Raw genomic sequence first — 15968 nt, forward strand, 5'->3', positions numbered from 1 at the left:
GCATTGCTGACTTATGTCATTAGAGTCAAAATATGACAGAAGTAAATATCGCTATTATGTCAAGAGACAAGCATCCCAGGGTCACTCGCTCTCTCTCCCTGTTATTATTCCGTGTCAGAAAATGGGGAATATCAGATAATGCAGTGAGGGGAAGACAAGAAAAAAGAGAGAACATGAATGTGTCTCCTGTTCTAAGCTGTCTGTAGTTAGTACTTTTGTTCTCACTGCAGGGACAAACTGCCTGTTCCTCTTAAACCTCAGAGATTAACTTTCAGTTGTGCATAGGGACAAAGTCTCTTCACGAGATTTAACTGTCTGTCCAACAGGTTCAGTTAAGCATTACAGCTTTGTACTTCAAACTAAACAGTGCACTATAGTATATGTTATGTATATATAGTATAGTATAAGTTTGGTATAAATAAGTATGGATTACCTTATATAAACCATTCTAAAATTCTTAGCTGTTTTACAGTACCAATAGCTCTGACAGCAGCCAGGCCCAGAGAACGGACATGCTCCCTTTCTTTTAGTCTGATTGGAGACTTCAGTAAAAGTGACCTGCATGGCTGCTGTACTACTGTCTTTATGCTCACTGATAAACATGCAACGTTGTTTTTAATATACAGGAAAACATACTAATTGCTCCTGCTACAAGATTAAATTAGACAAATAATTAATTCAGAAAAATACTCTTCAGGAGCAACAGTCTTTATCCATTATTTTAATAACAGAGGACCAGTGAAAGATTTGCTGTATTTGACTTTTTGCTGCTACTTCTGGACCAGCAAGCTTCCAGCCCATCTTTTTCTCTTCTAGTCTTATGTTTTGGTGAAAGGAAAATGCTCCCAACCTATTATAAAATTTACTTTGAAACTGAATATTAAATATCTGAATTTGCAAAGTTGACTACATTTAACTTAGATAAATAATAACTTCTGCTTATAATTACATCATTAATAAACAGGTATTATTCCTATCAGATTTTTTTGTAGTAGTTTAAATATAAACAATTTAACAAATACACCACATTAAGGATCTTCTTGACTATACTTAGCTTTTCCTTAGCTCTTCCTGAAACACAGAAGATCAGAGATTTAATAATCTTGCCATATGTTCCCCTTAATAAAACGCATTTTATATTAAAATTAAGCAATGCTAAAATCTAACAAGATGTGTATTATGAATGCTTCACTGTATGTGGACTCATTAACCTTAGTTAAATGAATAGAACAACCCAAAATTTAACCATGACCACTGTCTACTTGCAAAGTTCTCTAGTGAAGTTTTGATAACTTATTCCTGTCACTTCAAAATTTCCCTTTTAGGACCCTATGAAATTCTCATTTCACGAGTGAAATTTCTTTTTAAAATTTATGTTTTATAGAATTCGCATTTTTATAGCCAGTAAGATTTTCTGATACATTTTGTGAAAATAATTATTGTAATCCTTTTCTCTAATAAAACAATGAAATCTACCCTAGAAAGACATAGACCCTAATGTTTATATTTGGTGATTACCTTTCTTGACAATTAAGCTGTTATCTGTAGAATCAAAAGTCAATATTTTCTGTCTTCTGCAGAGCTATACTGGCTACTTTGCAATCTCCATATGTTTACACATAGATATTCTTGAAGGCAAACCAGTCCCTTTGCAAAACATATTATGCACTTAGGATGAATTCAGTGTGAATCATCATCCTAGCCACACAATTAAATACTATAAGCTTCCTTAACCCTCAGCTCAGACTCTTCTAATCTCCAAAAGAAAGCAATGCCAGATGGCCAAGAACAACTGCTAAGAATCAGAGAGCCACAGAGCAATACCTGAAGCTCTTAGTGACATGGTGGAGAAACACCTTCTGTTTCAACTTACTGCTGGGCGCCACTTAGATCAATTTGCTTTGCAGAACTCATATGTGATCCTTCCACATTAGCTAACACACATGCTACTCATGTTCAAAAACTATAGTTTGTTGTCATGAATCTAATTCACAAACACTGAATTCTTGCTGGGCAGAAACAACACGCCACCTCTTCATCATAGTAATCACAGCAACAGTATGTTTGCTACATATGACAGAGAGAACCCACTAATCACTGCACTTCTCCATCACCTTCAAACGTATACATGTGTGTATATATATGTATATGTATTAAAATATATAAAATATATTCTATATAAAAATGTGTAGAGTATACATATGTAATTGGTCTTCAAATATATATGAGGTAGCTGCCAGGCTGAAGTAGTACAGCTCACTGCCACATGAGGGACAGACTAGGTCCCAGCCTTTTTCTCTGTGTCAAGAAGCAAATAATGGAAAAAGATTCCTTTTTTTTCTGTAGAATAACATCCTTATTTGGGCCAACACTGAGAATTGTTCAAGACAAGAGTGGCCAGCATTCTGGGATGCCAAAGGATACCGCCAGTCTTCATTTTCAGGGGGAGCATCTCAGAAACACCATTTTACTATGCAGAACAACACTTCCCATGGGACGGGCTTTCTGCTACCGCGGGCTCAGAACAATGTAGCTTTGTGGCAAGCAAGCCGGTCAGCCGGATTGCCTATTGCAGCTGTACAGCTGCTAGACTGGCACCTGTTTAAAGACTCCCTGGAACACAGTTTTTCCACCTCTGTTTCCAGTTGCCTAAATCAGTTCCTGTATTAAAAAAACCCAAAAAACCCAAACCAAAACGCTTCTTGCCTTTGTCAGAAGATAACAGTGTGGCAGTGGTCTCCTCACCTCTGAAGACCAGGACTCTCATTCTGCTTTGAATTACAGGTTCAGAAAATTTCATGCTTAAAAATGAGTCTTCTCTTTCTAAAAATAAATCACCTTGCATTACAAAAGATGATAGTCACTGCTCAAGAGCAGGCCACAACTTCATGGTTTTGGACTTGGGTTTCTTAACAGAAATTCAGAAGGAAGCAATGAGAACAGGCAAACCTGGGAATGGAAAAAATGGGTTAAGAAGAGAGACAGGACTGAAATAGCAGGGAGTGTTTCAGGACAGGGTAGGTGTGGAGGACACTGGCAGAGCTGCATGGGGAGCCCAAGGCTGGGCTAGCGGGAGAGTTCAGGGCAGGAGTGAGAGATACTGCAAGTGCACAGTGTCAGCAAGGAGCACATACAGAGCCAAACATCCAAAACCTGTCAGACAGTCGTAGGAGAACTAACGTAGATTCCAGGTATGAAGCCAGCAGCAACAAACTACAGAGCACCTGCTTGTAGTATTCTTCATTCTAGCTCGCGCTTCCATGAGTAAAAAAAGATGATAATGTTAATGAAGACAATAAAACAGCCTGGTTAAAAAAAAAATAAGAATCTAGCAAGACTGCAGTCCTCTGGAAGGACACATGGGAACATCAAGACTGGCTTGCAAAACTGAGTGTAAGCCACCTAAAGTGAAGAAAGGGGGACTTCTGAACAATTTAAACCAGGATGGTGGATCAAATTTCTGCTGTAAACTACTTTGAAAAAAGCCTGACATCTTGCATTTAGCATTTTTCTATAATCTCTCAGATTCACCATTCCAGAGTACCATTTTCATTCCATACAGCCTGGTTCACACAAAAAGCATTTTTAGAATATTAGACAGAGATGTGGTGACAAAGTTCAATAACAGAAAGAAAAGTGGTATAAGCCTCACAACAAAAGACATGGTAGGGAGGGTGTACAGGGAATTAAGAGGTAAGGGTAGGAGTTGAAGAAGCACAGGGTACTAGAGGACTGTTCCAGATGGTAAGCTAGTTTTAACCTAAGCAGCAATGTGTTTGTATAGAAGTCCAGTGGGAGCTGAGCAGACAAAGATGGGCACGCAGATGAGGTCTGAAATATTTTTGCAAGATCAAGGAATGGAAAAATGGACTCTGAAGGCCTGATGCAGAGTCAAGAAAATTGCTGGTTGGGAAGGAGATAAAACCAAAGAAAGATATTGCATGTAAGGAAGTGAGGGGTAAGAGATACCTAATGACTGATCACAGAGGACATGAGTAATGATAACAGAAAAAAGCTGTTCCAAAACTAATCACAACATATAGCATATGAAAAAAATACTTCCAAGGTGTTGAAGTAATGCAGCATTGGGTCAAATAGGCAGCTTGATATAAATCTGGTGTGTTCAAAGTGATTTATTCCAGAAATAGTTAAGGCAACTTTCTCGTAGCGTTTGTGTACAGAAAAGGAAAAAAAAAAATTAAAAAATCACAAGTGAAATTTGATCAGATGTTCTTCAGTGACCAGTTCTACCTTTCTATTTAAGGAAGACTCCCAACAAGCTCAGTGATTGCAGCATTTCAGTCTATTACTGATAAAAGCTCACTGTTGCATGAGTGGTTCAACACTGTACCAAATCTCCCATTAACTCTTGCTCTTAAAGGTTATTTCAGTAAGTGGGTCAAGATAAACAGAGAAGCTGCTAGTAAGACTCTTAATTTGAACAATGATATCTCTACACCAGAGGTAGCTATCTGAACTAGACTGTTAATACCTCTTTTTCCAAAATAAATCCAGGGATAGTGTTTTCATTTATTTATGAGGCATACTACATATATTTCTGGATCACAACCATGAATGGTTTTGTTCATGTGCCCAAGCTTTGCAACCATCAGGAAAGCAGTGACCTTTGATTTCAAACTAAGCAAACCACTTCATATTGGTCTATATTCATGCACACTCAGTATTTCAATTAGCCTGTGATTTCCTCAACAATACTGTTCACTCAAGGGTGCCTAGCTGCCAGATGACTTAACTTTTCTTCCCTCCCTTGTACGTGACAATACTTTGCTCAAAGTAGCCATTACGCTTTTAACTTGCTTGCTGAGGCATTGTTATAACTCCTCATGCCTCTTGGCTGATGGAGGAAAATCAATTTTGATCCCGCAAAAGGGATCAAAGTGCAAGTCTCCAACTTCACACGCCAATGTGGACAACTGCAGCTGAAACTGAATCCAGATTAATTCACCATTCCAGTCATTTCACATTTATGCTGATACCTTATGAGGTTAGAACATATGTGATTTATTGTTTTTAATTGCAGAAATGGGACAGAACTTCCTTCAAATGAAAAAGCAGTTTGTCAAATTAAGTGTACAAAAGGCAAATGAGATTTATGATGACAATGAGAATGTACTTCAAATTTAAATTAACCTGCAGCTTAATGCCACAAGAGGTATTACAACAGGATGCAAAAATCCTGCCACTGCAGGATTTTAATGCTAGGATAATTCTGCTCTTCCTTAAAGGGCAACAATTCTGCCTTTTCTTAGATAACCCAGTTCAAAACACATATTAGTAGCCAAATTAGTAGCCAAACTACAGTAACCAGGTGGTAATAAAGATATAGAAAGCATGTACATTTTCCCAACAGACACAAGTTTAACACTGAAAATATTCCAAGCAGGTATGAGAGGGAGGGAGGGGAGGGGGGAACTTACTGTACTGCTTCAACGATGCACTATACACATAATGCAGCAGTACAGGATACACTAACAAATGAAGGCAACTGAAAAGGCAGTACTCACCCAAAATATTAAATTGAAAAGGAACATCATGTATTTCAAACAACACAGGCAGCCTCTTGCCATGTTGCACTTCTTAAATTCTAAAAGGAAAACAAAGGATAGATCCAGGTAAAAGACCACGTATTTGCTGCCTTTGGGTGCACTGTATTTGTCACTTTTTATGCCAGTCCCAGTCCCAACGCCGGTCCCGGTTCCGACCCCGGTGTGGCTCTGTGTGCGTGATCCAGTTGTACCATAGAAAGCTCCAGCAGTAAAACCTCGACCAAATTGCCTCCCTGAGGTAGAAGGTTTAGCAAAATCTGAGTCTTTGCTATCCAAAGATGGACTCCGGTGAATTGAAGAATCCTCACTACTTGACTTCTCCATGATCTCTCTTTTCACAGTTGTCAGATTTAATGTATAGCATCTCTCAGCATTAAATGCAGTGCCTTGCAAATGCCACAGTGCGATAAGAGCTGTCTGTGGTTTTGCTTCTCTTTCTCTTCATATATAAATCAGATAATCACTGCAGAATTTATTCACTGCATTGTTGCTGGTTTTATTTTTTATAGTAATGTAGGCTGTACTCCGTCTATCTGTGGCATGGATTTATGCATTAATATCCCATGCAAGAGCATACTCATGATTTATCTTGATGAATCGGTTATGCAGAACTTCAGATTTTTATTCAAAAAGAGCCATAAGCTCTTTCTCTCTGCTCCTAGTCTACAGCCCTCTAATCTATAGGCAGCAGATGGTCCTTGCATCCATTTCCAAAAAGCTTCTGCAGTACACCTGGGAGAATCTCCTCGAGCCGGAGCACTTTCCTTGCTCTCAGCTTCCCTCTCTGTGTCTCTCTGACTCTCTCTCACACGCTGTCTTTTTTCTTTCCACCCATTTGCAGTATCTCATTCAGTAACCAGCTATCGGAGCGCACTCTGTGTTTCACTGCTGTTGCCATGAAATCATCAGCAACTGCAACCACTGGGCATTTCCCACAGAAATCCCTGACCTAACTATCGAGTAATAAATCCACCCGCCTGCTTGCTCCTCCCCTCTGCTTTCCATCGGGCCAGTTAGCAGAAGCCTTCTCCCCCAGGGCACGCCTCCATGACATAATATCTTTAATAGGATTAGAATTACTCTTGACTATACAAGTGCACAACAGAAAATCTCTTTAAATGTCAAGTACTGTTTAGCTGTTTATGAGCTAGAACTGTGAGGTAGTGATACTCCTTTAATGCAATAAAATACTGGAAAAGTATGGATTAGATAGACAGGTGCTAACCTCTCCCTGCTCGTTAAATTAACAGTGACTTACATTTTTTTTCTGGCTTAAACAAATGCCATGGGACAAGGAACTGGAATAGACTAGCACCCGGCACACACTGAATAGGCACACGTCTCAGTTATACATGCACATAATGTGACGCCATCACCTGTGATATAATTAACCATAACCAGAAAAGCAGAGCTGGCTGCCTCTTACGGGACCATCAATCAATTCTTAAAACTCTTGAAATGTAAGGATATCTGAACCTGCAGCTATTTACACTCTATTTAACTAGTATGTCAGAGATTGTTCCTGTGTAGGGCAATAAGCCATCTTATATCGCAGGTAGTCTGTGAACTAGAAACACTGACCCAAATGCCACATTTCTTTTCCAGATAGTAGCGCAACATGCCTGCTAGGACTCTGAAACAGAGAGGGCACGACCGTGCATGTGTGTCTGGGCGTATGTGTGCAAGGGCCTGGAGGGGAGGAAGAGAAATACTTTCGGGTAACGCCTGGTGTTTCCAAATTCATCATTTTGTCATAAGCGTAAAAGCAGCACACTGATGGTGCAAAGTGATACAGCAGATTTTAAATGCAGGTTATTCTTTTCTTTTTGTAAAGAAAGAACCCATATCAGGAGGCCACTATTGAAGAAACACAGCTACCAGGAAAAGCAAAAATTACACATGATTTTCAACTGACCCTTTCACATGCACATTCTAATGAACTGTTAATTATTTTATCAGGTGTCTTTGAGAAAAGATAATATAATATTTATTCAGTCTCAGATATCTATGCCCAAAAGCCCCTTAAAATTCTGTAATTTTTGTGTAACAACATCAGAATCAATACCCTAAAGCAGTGCTGTACCTTTCTTGACAGGCTTTTTCTGAGAAAAGATCCCTCCACCATAAAGTACTTCATGCCATGAAACATCCCATGTTTGTATGTGTAATATCTTTCTCTCACCTCTTCTGCTCTAGAATAACATTTTAATAACAGGCAGGCCCAAGCCTATATCAACAGTATTTATTCACTTTGCTTTTCAAAAGTCATTTCAGAACTACCTGCATCAAATGTGTCCATCAGAAAGGCGACTACAAGACGACCACTCAGCAGTGCGTATGATAGCAGAAAAGGCCACACAAAAAACACCCAAGTAAAAAAAGAAAAATTAGCAGTGACCAAAGTAGAGTGGGGCATTTCTGTACATGTCTATGGTGCCCATACAAACTTCAACGTAAGCAGTCATCAAGAACCAACTTTCTCAGAAAAAAACATGGAAGAGACTTGTAGGCCACAGCCAGGTACCTGCCTCAGACACCGTAGCCTGCAGGATAAGTCACATTCAAACACAAAGCAAATGTCTGAGCATGGTTTTAGAAGTCTGAAAAAAACTCTTCTGTTTGAAAATTCACTTACTGGCAGCATAAAGTTGTGCCACTGCAATCCTATGCTGCAGCTACGTAATTTCAGTGGTCTTTACTTGTCACACAAAATTGAGCTCTCAGCCAAAAAATTATGAGAATGCACAAGTATTTTAAAGTATTTTATCCTGTTGCACCCACTGGTTTGCCATAAAATTTACACTGATGTAGACTAGCTTCAGAAGAAAAAAAAATGCTGTGCACTTGTGAAAACTAATGCAATATAAATATTTGCCTTAGCTTCCCACATGAAGTTACATGACAATAATAATCTGCTCTCCTCGAGGTTAAAAAACTGAAAGACTATTTTGTAATAAACAAAAAATCTCCACAAATCCAGTCAGAGTTTGTAAATAGTGGGAACGTTTCTATTGGTGGTTAAAAAAAAAGCAAGACAACTCTCCCTCCAAGCTTATTTTTTTCACGTTTTCATTATTAGACCTTATTGAAGCTTTCTAGTTTTCTATTTTTTACTTCAAATACTACAGAAGATTAGTCTTCTTTACCATTACCTGGAATGCATCTTCCATTAAGAGTTCTTCATGACTGGTCTACATCACAGTTTATACTTCAGAATGAACAAGCAAAGACACACATATAGCCAACAGCCAACTTCAAAATCCAAGTGTGAGCAGCAAGCGCTAGGGCAAACACGGTGCCAGATCAGGCCCCCTATGCTCTGTGTACAAAGGAAACCCATGACCCTCTTATGGTTATGCTGTTGCCACGAGGGAGACTTTACAAGCTTCAGTAACCTTCTGCCACTTGAATTTGTGGCCACGGAGCAGCTTTACAGATTAGATGCCACTTCCTCCTGCTGGAACTCTAACTCAGTATTTATGTAGCTCAGTTAATAAATCACAAAGAACTGCTTATTTGCTGAAACAATAAGCAGTGAAAAAGCTGTAACCAGTTCATCCAGCTGTGTTTTGGCTAGCCATTGCACTTCACACTGCCTCTTATTGAGACTTCAGTGGTAAGTGTTGCTGCAAGGCCCTTCAACAGCACCTTATGGTGGTCCCGTTTGACAGTGTAACCCCAGCATGGGAACAAACACATTTTGCTTCACTACAGATCTCACCTCTGTTAAGTAATCAGGGCATGAAAAACATTCAAAAGCTCACTCTGTACTTCATTAATCTTTGATTACTAAATCACAGAATTTCATGGCTGAGATATGTCTCAACATCAAGAAAATAATTTCAGTCCCACACACAAATGCCTGGGACAAGGCAACAAACTTCAGTCCATCGCATCTAAATGGCTCAGCCAAGTATTAAGTGTAAGAATTTAGGCCACTTTCAGATACCAGGTATGAAAATGGATGTCACAATGGGTGTAGCAGAAAAATGGGAAGGAAGGGTATTAGTAATAAGGCCCAAACAACATAGGCTGGTTCTCCTACTGAAACTAATTTACTTGGTTCCCTCCTGGGAACAGTCCACCACAGTCCTCAAAATACAGATCCCAACAACTTCAGTTTTTACTGGAAGTCATAAAACATTTAATATTTTTTCTCAGCCCTTAGTTTTATCGCACCAGAACTTCAGTGCCAATTATGCCCAGCTACAGCGCTCCTGAACCCCTCTGTCTGTTTCTGCCCTCTTCAGCTGTTTTTGTACATCTGGCTTGTGGAACCATGCTGCAAAACAGAGCAAAAGCTGACCAAGTTTATACACATATTTATAACCATGTATTTATAAAGACATAATACAGATATAAAATGTATTTCAGCAATATATAAAAATTATGCTTATTTTTCCCATTGTAAGAGTTCCAAATCCATTTTACAAGACATAAATGATCTTGCTTAATGATCTTAAATGATCGTAATGATCTTAAATAATCTTGCTGATGGAATGAGAAGGAGAGGCTCTACAATAGGCAAGAACAGGAACAAACACTGAAGGCTGAGCAAAAATATCTTCAGCTTTTGTTATGGTCCCTCACGATTCCTGACTTGAAAATATGAAACTCTAGGAGTTTTTAAAAAGGGAAAATAAAAACTCCAGTCACCACAATATATGAGCCATTTTACAACTTATTATATATTTTACTTTGCAATTTCTATTATCTAGGATAGTGCTACCATCACCACTTTAAATATGGGGAACTCGAGGACCAAGACATTTGCTGAAGATGAATAGCAAACGGCTGGCAGAGAAGCAAACTGAATCTGTGCCTCATATGGCCTCAGCTAGTACACTAACCATTGCACCATTCCCAAAGTAATTATTTTTAGAAATCATGAGTTTTAGGGACCCTGCCACATGACTTCAGAACAATACTAAGCCCTGCAGAGAGACTCACAAATGCATACACTATCAAGTGTTTGAGGGATATGGTTCTTAAATTCATTCTTTTCTTTTGAATGATACCAACCAAGAACTCAATTATACACGCCTTCCTCAGGGTACACTAGGTAGGCAAAGAACCGAGATTGCTGAGTATGAACTCAGTGACTACATCTTTCCAGTCACTGCTCCAAATCCTGGAAGGCCATGAGAAGGAGATATGGAACAAGAGCTGGAAAGAACAGCTTAAGAATGGCATACAGTTGTATACAGATGAAACCTTAGATTAAAAAAAACACACAATTGATTTTGGAATAAGCTTAAAGGGAAAAGAATGTCCAAAAAATCGAACTGAAATTAGTATCACACGAGACACAAAAACATGGAGTTCTCAGGAACTCCATAATCCTGGTTCCACAACTAAGAGCTTACAGACTCCAGCAAGTCAATATACCCGAGTTCCCAGCGCTCCCAAGGCTGCAGGATTTATAACCAAAAAACCTGGATGCTCTGAGGGTTGTATCCCACACCCTGGGGCCTTCCAAGCTCCCAGCTTGCATGCTGTAAATCCAAAGCATTCTGCCCATCATGGGATTGGACAGAAACAAGGTAGGTTTCAAGGACAACTTTGTATGGTAGACAAGTTCTGAAACCTGCCTGTGTTTTTCAGAATTAAATACCCCGAGCCACATTTTACCTTTTACACACTTTCATTTTCCAACAGGAAAAGTCTTCCATTAAAAACAGACAGAACTACTGTAACTTCAGTTTTGGAGTCTCCAATCACTGATCATAGCTTCCCACATTATTTAGAGGATATACGAACAGCTTGTTTGTTATAAATGCTAAGAAGAAGCACTACCAAATGTTTCGAGAAGAGTGAAATGCATACTTAGTTTCCCTACTAGCGTGAATAGCAGCTATTTCTAAAACCTTCAGAAAGCCACCACTTCCTTGTGTGCTTGATGGATGGACAGATGATGGAGGGGGAGACTGGATTCATGAAGAAACAGACTTATTCACAGCTGGTACCTGCGATCTGACCACTAAATGATTCTCTACTTATGTTTTGTGAGTAAGGGCAGAGACAAGCTCATGCCCTCCTATCTTCACCCTGTAGCAGGACCAAGAGCATCCAAAAGGCATCATCTGACCCTCAGTTCCATCTGCAGAAGAAAGCCACCTCCAGAGGCTAGGTAAAAGGACCCGGGACAGGTAAATGTGTATACAGCATAAGTTGGAAGGAAAACACAGACACTCAGATGGGTTCTTAGAGGCTGGGCTCCACGTTCTAGGACTCCACCTAGCAGTGGCATGGCTGAAGAAAAGGAGGCCTGGCAGAGAGACAGGAGTGGGACAGCACTCCAGGACGCAGGAACCATGTGAAGGAGCAGCCCTGAGAAGACACAGTGTTTGAGATCTATGAGGAAAGGGTCTGTTCTTACAGACATAGGAATTGAGCGTCTAGCCACTTCAATCCAACACCTGCCTTCATCAGTCCTGACTTCACCCAGAGAAATTATCCTTCTTGAAATTGTTACTGGAGAGGAAATGAATTATCTGTTTCCTCTGACACAAGGGCACTGGCACAACAGCTCACGGTTGCCTTATCAGCAACACAGGAACGCTCCTTGCCTCCCCAAAGCAAATACGTAAAATCTCTTTGAATGGCCTAAACTAATACTTTCTAGTTGATACTTACATATACCAATAACAACAGTCTATCCTTCTGACATGGGGCCCTCATTGAAGGGATGATCAACAAAATAAGACCCCATGGTAAGACTTTCCACTGTGCCAAACATTCTATGTCATTTGGTCCCTGGATTTCCATTAAAAATAATTTACTGCCAACAGTCCATATGTGGCTGAGATTTCTCATTTAGGATTTCACACCAAAGACAGAATGAGATTCTGTCTCAAAATTGTACAAAGGAATTAGCTGTAAACCATCTCAGGGACCTTAACCAACTGTGATCAGATGCAGATGATGACTTGATATGCTAATGCACAGGAGACATGGGAGACGAGAGTCAAAGTGCAACATGGGGTCCTAAAGCTAAGAAATTGTGATTATGTCACACCGTCATACCAGCTGTCCCTCAGAGGCCCTCAGACTGAGTAGAAAGAATGCCTGAGTTTTCAAAGTGACAGAAAAACATAACTTTATAAAAAACAGAAATCCTGCTACCTACATTTAAACTTTTAAATCAAAATATTTGCACTAGCACAAGGGTCTTTTGGGGTTTTGTTTTCACTTTACAAACAACATCATGAACTATGCTAAATTGGAAAGAAGCCCTCTAAAAATTATGTTAGAATGCAATTCGTCATTGATATTTTCACCTTTAAGAACTAAAATCTAGAAAGTCTATTTATTGCTTGTTTCTGAGAAGCCCTGGAAGTCAGAGTATTCTTGAGCCTGGCACTGTATATAGGGAGATCAAGTCAACCCATACAACAGACAGTCTACAATCCAGGCAGAAAACAAGACATTAATAGCTGTCTCTGAATATAATAACTATATTGGACATTTTTTTTAAAGTCCGAAAAATACCTTACCACTAGCAGGTGGGAGAAAATAGAAAATATGAGGGGCAAGAGAACAGCATGTGCCCAAGCAGATAGGCCTGTCTTGCTGGGCAGCACAGAGTAACAGATGCTTTGGAACAGTCTGTTTATGCCTTTTAGCATAACAATCTGTATCCCTTTTAATTACAGGGTGTTTACCTCCTCTCCTATAGCAATGAATGCATTGTTCCATCTCCGTCAACAGCTAATCCTTCTTAAATTCTGCTGAGAACTTAGCCTCAATATCTTACAGCAGTGAGTTCCATAGGTTCCATGTGTTAAAAAACACAGCACCTTCCTCTTATTCACTGTCAGTATTAAGCCTTCCAGCTCTGTCCTCTGTTCTGGCATTTATACTCATCCCATAATTCACTATTTTGTAATCCTCCATTACATCGCATGTCATTTGTCCTTCACTAACCTAAGCACTTATCTTTTCAGTGTCTCCTGTTATTGAAAACTCTCTGACTCCCTAATCATTTCAGTTAACCATCTTAGGGCTTCTTTCTAATTGAGCTATGTTTATACCATAATCTTTTCCAATCTGCTGATTAAAAGATCTTCTTTTTAAAGGACAAGAGTTAATATTCAAATTCAAAATTAATTTAATAAATTCTGTTTCTATCAACACCTTACCTTTATGAAAGTGAAGTCATTCAGACTCAACAGATCTTTCTTCATCACTCCTATTCTGCTTTTCTATTTCAGATTCAAAATTTGGTCTCTGAAAAGCTCAACATTTCAGAGCCTAACAGGAAAACCTTTGTAGCTTAAATTCTGTATCTTACCTGCAGTAGGAAAGGGGCTTTTCTCACTACAACAGCATTAGTTTAATACCAGTTACTTGTAAAATCATCGATAAGCTCATCTTCAACTCAGGGACTCCCTGTAAAGAAGCTAAGATAAACTGAACCAAGCCTTGGCCATCAACGGTGAAAATAACTGTGCAGTACCAACTGCTGTCCCCTCCCAGTACACAAAAAAGCATATGCAGACAACTGCTTTTTGCTGCACACAGAGAAAACAAGATCAAGGGAGTAGAAAGCTGTCAACCACGGGCAGGAAGGCAGCAACATCATATCCCTGATATCCCCATGGGATGAAACGTCATAAATCAGATCTCCAAAACCATGCTTTAAAAATTAAAGACCAAAAAAAGAAAGCAGGGAGCGAGAAAGTGAGAAGGGTTCTTCTTATTTACCACCTATTTTTTGCGGAGGTAAGGTACACGATCTGAGTGCTTCTCTTCCACTCTCACTTTAAATGACAGTTTAGATTTTTATGTCTTCCCAATGGACTACAGATTAAAGAAAGCTGGCAAATAGCAGAAGGTTTTTGCGTATCATGAGAGATGGCATCCCTTCTTCCTCTTGGACAGCGTAGGAGGACTTCATTAATACAAGAAGTCTTCTAACCCTGTCCAACGCGTACAAGTCACTTGAACAAAATCAGGTGGACATTCTTTAACCTCTGTTCTAACGAGGCTGTCTTTCACCAGCAGTCTGCTGTTCTCAATTAACTGACAGCTGGTGTCTATGCATTAGCAGAACTATTAAACTTTAAAACAAACAAATAAAAAAAACCCCTCATACATATGGCTCCACCTGAAGAAAGAACAACGAGAATGATGTGAGCATTCATTTTTAAAAGGCAGCACAGATCTCTGAAACCTCCTCAATTATGCCATGAAGGAACATTCCTTTCACAATTGAGTGAATTCCTTCATTGCTAAAATATTCATTTTTTGGCACTTAAGCATAAACAGGTGTGATTCCATGAATGGAGACATTTAAAACCACTGCATCAGGGCTGGAAGTGACCCAGATGTCTACAATGGGCAGCAAACTTACACCATTATCTTAGGCTCCCTTCCCCATTAACTCATCACCAGCCCCAGCCTCCAATTTAAGACATCGCTGAAAGTGACAGACTGATTGCCTTACTGGAGAGTGATCCCCTCAGAGATGTGTGTTATCAAAGGCTGTTTATCCATCAGCAGCATTTCCAAGCAAAACCTGATCTCAGGTTCCACCTTCAGGTCAAAGAGACACAGCTTTCATAAAGGAGTCAAACTGCCAAATGAATTAAGTACCTGCCCAGAGCCAGTAGCCTCACAGCTGAAAGTTGTCAGCAGAGTAGGCTGAGTTCAAGCCACAACATGACGTTCCCCTCTGCTGGGTCCCCAGTGTGACCCAGGGCAGAAATGTCTGGAAACAAGGGTGGGATCTAGCCTCTACAGCCATTCCATCCCCAGCCTACTCCCCGCCCTCCCTGAGGTCTACCAACTGTGGTAACAAGCTCAAGTTCTCACGTTCTGATCAAACCACTGTGTAACAGCCTCATTTCAGCCTGCTGGTTTGGGCTGGGCTCTTTTCTATGGCTTCTAACAAACTTCCACAACATCTACCCAGAGCAAAGTCCACAGACTCCTTCTTGTCTTGAAGCTCTTTAGATTTAGATCGTATCTTTTAGATCCTATCCGAGCATCTGCACCTGCCCTTGCAATAAAGCTTATCTACCCTCACAATAAAGTTTCTTGCATCTTGTGTGGTAACACTGTAGGATGTGGTCAACTTCAACATTAAAAATAGGATGTGCCTGTAACGTGACAGTCATGCAATTAATGCTTTTTGCTTTGCCAACAACAACAGTCAGATTTAAATCTCAAGAGGAGGCAGATACTTTAGCCACCTTACTCATCTTGCAAGAATGAGGCTAAATGGTTCTCATCTATTCTGCATGAGATACAAGAAAGGGTGTAAAAATGAAATGAAGGTAAACCTCTTACTATAACCCAGTAGGTTTATATAACAGTGCTGCTATTCATGAGCTTTGTGATCAGTGTCAGCTCTTATTACAAGGGTGTGAGAGATTTAAAATGACAAAGGAGGAAAGG

The 15968-nt window shown here is 39.7% G+C and overlaps 1 protein-coding gene across 3 annotated transcripts in view; it reads right to left on the reverse strand.

Moving 5' to 3' along the window:
* Window positions 1–15968, reverse strand: part of TSPAN9 (tetraspanin 9) — a gene marked incomplete at its 5' end in the record, with an annotated part of 194100 nt that overhangs the window by 105404 nt on the left and 72728 nt on the right. For 2 of the 3 annotated variants that reach the window (XM_082308688.1, XM_082308687.1), the window contains one exon: window positions 5526–5605. In XM_082308688.1, coding sequence (XP_082164814.1) covers window positions 5526–5588 — 63 coding nt within the window. Of the gene's footprint in view, window positions 1–5525; window positions 5892–15968 lie in introns of those variants that run through there. The other variant, XM_082308686.1, reaches the window with a different exon arrangement.

Source organism: Platalea leucorodia, assembly GCF_965183815.1.
Source record: "Platalea leucorodia genome assembly, chromosome: 4".
In the NCBI taxonomy this organism is placed as follows: Eukaryota; Metazoa; Chordata; class Aves; order Pelecaniformes; family Threskiornithidae; genus Platalea; species Platalea leucorodia.